General features: G+C 39.5%; 1 protein-coding gene across 2 annotated transcripts; it reads right to left on the bottom strand.

The window, feature by feature from the left end:
* Window positions 1-665: 665 nt before the first annotated feature.
* On the bottom strand, window positions 666-5,735 carry LOC115681041 (protein NDL1-like). Of its 2 annotated transcripts, none has more exons than XM_030604898.2 (11): window positions 5,528-5,735; window positions 5,297-5,396; window positions 4,585-4,682; window positions 4,358-4,488; window positions 3,886-3,946; window positions 3,703-3,789; window positions 3,201-3,278; window positions 3,053-3,109; window positions 2,452-2,507; window positions 1,647-1,782; window positions 666-1,247 (listed from the first exon to the last, which is right to left on the bottom strand). In XM_030604898.2, exons 1-11 carry the CDS (start codon window positions 5,585-5,587, stop codon window positions 1,008-1,010), a joined length of 1,104 nt encoding a protein of 367 aa, XP_030460758.1. In that variant the 5' UTR covers window positions 5,588-5,735; the 3' UTR covers window positions 666-1,007. The 2 variants fall into 2 exon arrangements, with proteins under 2 accessions (XP_030460758.1, XP_030460761.1); XM_030604901.2 differs by having other exon boundaries at window positions 4,358-4,446; window positions 5,528-5,731.
* Between the last annotated feature and the right edge of the window lie 1,878 nt (window positions 5,736-7,613).

Raw genomic sequence — 7,613 nt, 5'->3', positions numbered from 1 at the left:
TTATGGCTCCAGCAGCTAATAAAGGATAAATTGTTGATGGCTTTTGATAAGGCATAACGTAGATAAAACCCATTATGCATCAAGTCCAAAATCATTGACATATGGAAGAATTCGATTATACAATTAAGTTTAAATACGCATGTCACCCATTCAACAGTAAATGTGTAATTTGCAACATTGACAGTGGACCTAATTATAATGTTTTGCTTGTAGTATCACTTCATAGTATTCTCTATGTATGACGCGAGCTAGGTTCGAGGCGACACGACCACCCATACCAGCTATCTTAGTCTCGAGTCACTGGTCTATCAAGCCGATTAGATTGCCGCCATACCATCACGGCCATGTTCTTGAATCACTTATAACGATCTAACCTTGACATACACGTGCCAAATCCCAAAAGAAGTACACCTCAGACGGCATATTAGAGGCCAGTATGTGAGATTAGACACATTGAATCGTACAAGAAGCGCTCGAACTTGGATTCTATTACTGTACACCAACGGAGTTTTCTTTCTCTACAAAAGCGGGATCGGAATCTAAGAAGGCATGCACATAATAAACACTTGAAGGGGAACCAACATATGGTTCCAACTCAAGGCCGCTTGTGCAAAGAAAAAACTTCACGGGTTAATATTTCATATGAAGAAAGAATCCTTTGAACATACTGCATAAACAATGATCCTTAAACGTGGAAGTGTACAAGAGGTTTGTCTGTCACTGTCAGTACACAAATTCAACTCCTAAAAGAATGTTGGCGTGCTACAAATACAGCTATTTCTATATATACATGGGATGTTGAAGAATGGTTGTAACAATTTTTCACCGAGTATGGACAAAATGAAAGAATAATCATCCCCCGAGGTACGTAAGCACCGAGAGATGCGGCAACAAATAGCTAGAAAGCTAAGCTACAATCTTCCTGTGAACTGCCAATTCTGGCACGTGTGAGCCACTCCGAGCAATGCTTCAATGGCATCGTCTTCCTTTTCCTTTCTTCCTTTCCATCAGACCTCGCTAGCTACACGCGTCTTGATCGGCTTGAGCTTTATCCCCAGACTCTCAGGTGACAAAAGCTCCGGCACTATGCAAGAACGGCTTGAGGGGCTAGTGGGACTTGATTCATTCTTCAGAGAACATACAAAATGTGGTGGTCTATAGTGGCCGAGTCCCATAAGAAAGACCTCGATCGGGATCAACATTGCATATGGATGCTCTTCTGTCACCAAGGAACCACAAGCCTGAACCTGCCAAATGAAATGACAATCTTCAGAGCGAGTTGGTGAGCAAAAGGAAAATACAATTAAACACAAGTTCATATCTTTTGGTTCCTGCTTACGTAAGAGGACGAAACTCATTAAACCGGCTGGGCTAAAAACAAAGTAAGCTAAAAAATCAACCACTAGTATAAAGAAAGATGATCCAAGCATCAGAAGAATAAGGCCAAGAGTTCCGAGTCAGCTCCTCTCAGCTGGTCTCACTTTTGTGCTTCATTAAGACATGGTATGATCACTTTCCAACTTTCTAAAACCTTTGAACATATCTAAAAGTCCACAGTTAACCTTTGATAACAACAAAGAGAATATTATTTAGCAAAAAAAAACAACAAAGAGAATATTAAAGAAGCAATGACGAGAGAAGACTACCTCAACAAGAGCACAGACTTTCCTGTCCATTTTGGCACTCATGTACATTGATTCAGCATGGAATGGACTGCTCTGACCCACAAAGATGAGCGTCTTGCAGTGCAAATTCTTCAGGCTGTCTGTTAGATCATGCCTCCTGAAAACAAACATGGGGATCAGAGATGATGGGTCTCACTGAAAAAGAATATTTTCTTGATCTAGAAATGCTCCATGCAATCACAACTCCACATTTACAAAGATACATTGCAACCACAGATCGATCAATCTGCCTAAGTTATCCAGACAGCAGGCTTGTTATAACTCATAGCATGGGGACAAAGATGGGGAATGTAAATTGAGTCTGATTGCTGAACATGGCGACTAGGTTATAGCTCATCTTTCATTTCACATTGTCCTGTGTCTTCAAGCATTTATCCAGATTATGCACTATACGGTGCTTTGGGTCAACAGACAAGGTGCAAACTCAAAGATACAGATTGCCAAAGAAGCAAATATTATCATAACAAGAAGATTAACCATCATGATTAGAAGCAACGCGTTATATAGTCCTAATGATTTGTTCTAGGCAGTTTCGTGTCATTAGAGATTCTAGATCAATCACCAGTTCTACGTCTAAACACAGGATCTGATTCAAACAATGACATTGTCATAAGCTACCAGTTTGACAAGAAACTTCTAATATAAAGTGCATTTAATTTTGGTCACATGCACTATAAGTACAGCTACTTGAAACTCAAAAATACAGTAGTCCTATATAGATCATGTTTAGATGCATTGACCACTGGTTTACTATTCCGCCACTTACCTATTCATGGCCTCAAGAAAGCGCATGACATTCAAACTTTGTCTTTCATCCAGCAACTGCAGGCACATGATAAGATTGAGCACATCTCAGTCGTGCATCAATATCTAAGCATTGAAATGACAACCCAATATAAACTGAGAGTCAGCCAAATAAATCCCGCTTTAAAATAAGCTGACAATAATGAGTTCCTAATCCCAAAAGAACTTCATGCTTTCGATAAATAAGATCTGTATTCATCAACAAACTGAACACATGGGGACTAAGCCTGTTACAAGTCCGAGTTACAACTCCCACGGGATCCACTCAAGAAACAAAACCTACACCCGGAGATTCACATAAGGGTCTGGAGAATAAGGATGGCTGCACAACAAACTTTGCAGGCATTTAGCTTCATTCCAACAAATTCTTCAATATCCTTTGCCACATACCCAGATTCAAAACTCAAACTGTGATAATGCAAAATCTGATCTATCTCAGGATTTCGTTTTCATAAGTATGAATTTTATTAATCAACAAATTGGCAGAAAAGGTAATTTTGCAACAAGGACAGAGATGGACTGATCAGTTCCCAAGAACAAGCATCTGGCTGGAGACTACATACCTTCCGACATGTTTGAACTACATCAGATTCTGAACCGTGCATGCTGCAGCGAATTTCCTATTTGAGTATTGTAAAATTACTTAAATGGTTGAAAAGAATAGCAGGGCAGCTATCCATTGCTTCACACACTAACAATGTGTAAAAATACCTTACTAAAGTACCGCTGAAGAAGAAACTCCTTCAATAAACCACACATGCCATAGAAGTACAAGAGGTTCAGCAATACCTACAAAAAAATAACGTCTTCAATAACTCTTTCAAAGCCCCAATTTCTTTCGGCGGAAGAGTAAATTATTTCCAACGCAGCCACCGCAGAGGATGTGATAAGAGTTGCTTGTCAATTACTTTTTCAGGGAACAAACGCGATTGCTCCGTGAAAAGGACGAACTGACATTTGACAGCTACTTCTTTTCCAAGTAGCATATGAAGAATTAAATAATAATCCACCTAACAGATTGGAATATATAGAACTAGATCTGCACAATGGACAAATAAGATAAAAAGTCCTAGATTATATTACAAATTGTTGGATACAAAAACCTCTTTTGTTCAAAACTTCCGGTAATAATCTTTTAATGTTCATCCTAACTGCAGTGACAGTGTATATTATATCATTCAGACGCAAAAGACTTGGTGATTGAGGCTGAAACCTTGTTATAAAGCCATTCAGTCCACGAAGGTGCCTTGCAAATTGGCGAAACAAGAATCAGACCAAGAACCCTCTCTTTATACTTGACCTGGCAAGTCCAGGAGATAATAATATTAATGTACCAATAACCTATGGGAGGAACAAAAACAAGACAGAAAAGTGGCTGTGGTATGTTACTACTTACCGCAAAAAGAGTCAGGATGTAAGCACCGGCCGTTACACCTAAGCACAGAACTTCCTTCAGCCTGAAATAAAACTCAGAGTCGAGCAAAATAGAAATTTCAAATGGTAGTAGAGAGGTCGAAAAGTTCCTTTACACAAACCAATTTCAGAATCTAATATTAAGCTACTTTTCGAGGAAACTTGACAGAAATCATGCTGTTGACTTTCGACCTAATTGAACTTAGACATGCTCGGGGTCCAGCCAGCAACTAAACAATGTTAAATAATGACATCATATAAGGATAAAGTCGAAAACATCATCTTTTTCAAGCAAGTATAGGTATGGAATAGCTATCCATAGGAAGAATCTTATCATGCAATCTTATGGGTAGGTTTTGACTTAGAGGAAATCAGCATGTCCACTATCCATCCGCTCTCATACATGCATAAGGAGAGTAAGTAAAAAGCTAAGAGAAATTCAAATGTCATCGTACCCAAAGAAGTCAAGCACTTCAACGACCTGGTCTGCGAGGTCGTCGACACTGAGAATTGGAATGTCCGAAGAAATCACATCAGCACCCAACTGCAATACCTCTTCATCCAATGGCAATGGCCGACAGAGACTCTATTAGAACCACCAGCAAGCGTACAGAAACTCAACGCGAATCATAGAAACACACACACGGGACCATACTTGCACATATGCGATAACAACACTAACCTCATGCCCAGGAGCATCGATGTGGTAAATGCAGAAGTTATGCAACAGCAGAGAAGCAGCATCCGGGCAACAGAACAGACCTTGGAAACACGATGCATCTGCACATGACACGGCAGATCAGAAACTGCATTACTCTCCACATCGATCAACGGCTAGAAAGAATTGCTCCGATAAATCGAGTCGATCATAGTTCACACTAAAACCCCTCATCACACAAAGGTAATTTTGTCTTTTCGACAACGATTAGCCCCGCCCATCGAGTCGGGTCGACAAAACGCAACTCGAACTAATACAATTCACAATGGGAATCAAATTCTGGGCACAGGGTAAGAACCCACAACAACAATGGGATTAAGGAATTCAAACTGAACGGCTAGAAAGAATTGTTCCTATAAATCGAGTCAATCAAATTTCACACCAAAACCCCTCATCGCACAAAGGGTAATATGTCTTTTACGACAACGATTAAAGCCCCGCCCATCGAGTCGGGTCGACAAAACCCAACTCGAACTAATACTATCTACAATGGGAATCAAATTCTGGGCACAGGGGTAAGAACCCACAACAACAAATGGGATTAAGGAGTTCAAACCGAACGCAGATTCCGCCAATGAAACCAACGGACTCTATCTGGGTCTTTACTTAATTCCGTGCATTAAGAGCCAATAAGCAACAAACAGCTCAAAGCCGCCCACAATGCGCAAAAACATACAGTTAAGAGCGACGTCGGGGTACGTTATCAGAGCAGGCTTCTCCTGATCGCCACACACGAACACGGAGACCGATCCTTTGCTCGTCTTCACCGCATGCTCCTGAAATCCCAACAAAAAAAAAAAGAAAAAAAAGTTAACTAATCACAGCGAACACAATGCCCGGAGCTCGAAGCTGCTTCTTCACTAATGGACGGGAACTCGGGCTGCTCGAGCTTGAGCTTCCACCTAACCTTCCCCTCGAAAGGTACGGCGTCGACGTCGACGGACACTGAGTCGCTCGACTCGGCCATGACTCGGCTCGACAACTCGGAGAACGAAGCTTCAAAATCCGAAATTCTCTCTTTCTCTCTCTCTCTGTCTCTCTCTCTCTCTAGAAAGTTGCTTGCTCTCTCTCACTCTCTCTCCTCCACTGTCTGGTGTTTTTCTCAGCTTCTCCTCCTTCGCGATGGACGGAGGAGGGAGGGGGCGATATGACGGTACTGCCCTCGCGCGGACGGAGGAATGACGGGGAGGGGGGGATCGCCTCGTTCTGGGTGCGGAATTACGGTTCTGTCCTCCGGCCGAGGTCGGTGACCGCCGCCTTGGTGTTGTGTGCCCGTTTCGGATTTCAAAGCAGAAGTGACCGTTGGGGGCCGAACGAACGGTCGGTCCGGGGGTTAGTTTGGGGCGAGCGGTCGCCGTCCCTCGCGGGGGTAAATTGCTGATTAGGACCGCCGTGGGAAAAATGAAGAGAAAAATGCGGCTCGAAGAAATTGAGTTCATTATAATCGAGAAAATTCAAATGGTTAGGTTAATGTCATGAAAAATCTCAAATTTCGTGGTACTAATCCTAAAAATTTAAAATATTATAATTATAATTCACTGATTGCCTCACATAGACTCTATAGCCGATACATATCATATTTTAAGTAATAGAGACACTATTCATTATTGAACTTTTTGCAAAGTATTAAAATCAAATCTCCGACTTTTTATTTTGTCTAATTCGATTCTTCGGAGTATCTCTTTTTTTCGCGTCGTTTCTCGGCATAAACCTATTGCGAATGTGAACTGCCACTTGTGCTGACTTCACAATTTCCCAACCCCCATCCGAGCCTTGCCTTGGGTTTTTCCCTCCACGCCTCCCAAAAATATTTTTTAAAAATATATATAATTTATACTTTTTAAGGTACCACTCGTGACTCCTCCTGCATAGCAACTTGGTGGAAAATATAATGGCCACGTTTCCTTTTTGTTTATTTCTTTGGAAAATAAGTATAATACAAGGACTCCAAAGAAAAAAAAATTAAGGCTGCGCATGGCAATTTGCCAAATAGTGTTTGATTCTGTTCTTTTATTCCCAAAATCAGTTTGAGAATAGAAATCCGTTTGTTTAATTTTTTGATTCTGGGCACAAATTTTGCAAATTTGTGCCCAGAATCAGTTTTGGAGCAGAATCAAAAATAAAAAAAAAGTAGCTTCTTAATTCTGGGAACAAAAATGAGAATCAGTTTTTTTTTCTTCTTCTTTTTGTTGATTTTTAATATAGCTTCTAATGTCCGGCGCGAGGGCCACCCTCGCCATATCTGGTGAGATTAAAATATTTTAATAAAAAAAATATTATTAATAAAAAAATTTTACGGGCCATGGCCAGCAACCAGGCCATGGCAAAAAAAATAAAAAATATTATTAATAAAAAAAAATTACCGGCCATGGCCAGCAACTAGGCCATGGCGAAAAAAATAAAAAAAAATATTATTAATAAAAAAAAATTACCGGCCATGGCCAGCAACCAGGCCATGGCGAAAAAAATAAAAAAAAATATTATTAATAAAAAAAAATTACCGGCCATGGCCAGCAACCAGGCCATGGCGAAAAAAATAAAAAAAATATTATTAATAAAAAAAAATTACCGGCCATGGCCAGCAACCAGGCCATGGCGAAAAAAATAAAAAAAATATTTTCATATTAAAATATTATTAATAAAAAAATATTTTACCAGCCATGGCCAGCGACCAGGCCATGGCAAAAAAATAAAAAATAATAATTTCAATAAAAATATTTTTTATTGAAATATTATTAATAAAAAAATATTTATGAAAAAAATATTTTACCGGCTATGGCCAGCGACCAGGCTATGGTGAAAAAAAAAGAAAAAAATATTTCAATAAAAGTATTATTAAATAAAAAATATTTTACCGGCCATGGCCAAGAAGGAGGAGAAGAAAAAAAGAAAAGAAAGAAATATTAAAATATTTAAAATATTATTAAAATATTATTAATAAAAAGAAATTTTATGCCGTTATCAAACGCATTTCTGCTCTTTTACTATTTCAG

This window comes from Syzygium oleosum, unplaced genomic scaffold (assembly GCF_021117445.2).
Source record: "Syzygium oleosum isolate NSW1041296 unplaced genomic scaffold, Sole_v2.1 Sole_v2.03, whole genome shotgun sequence".
Lineage (NCBI taxonomy): Eukaryota > Viridiplantae > Streptophyta > Magnoliopsida > Myrtales > Myrtaceae > Syzygium > Syzygium oleosum.
The sequence above is the reverse complement of the archived record's forward strand: the minus strand, read 5'-3'. Positions and strand labels throughout refer to the sequence as shown.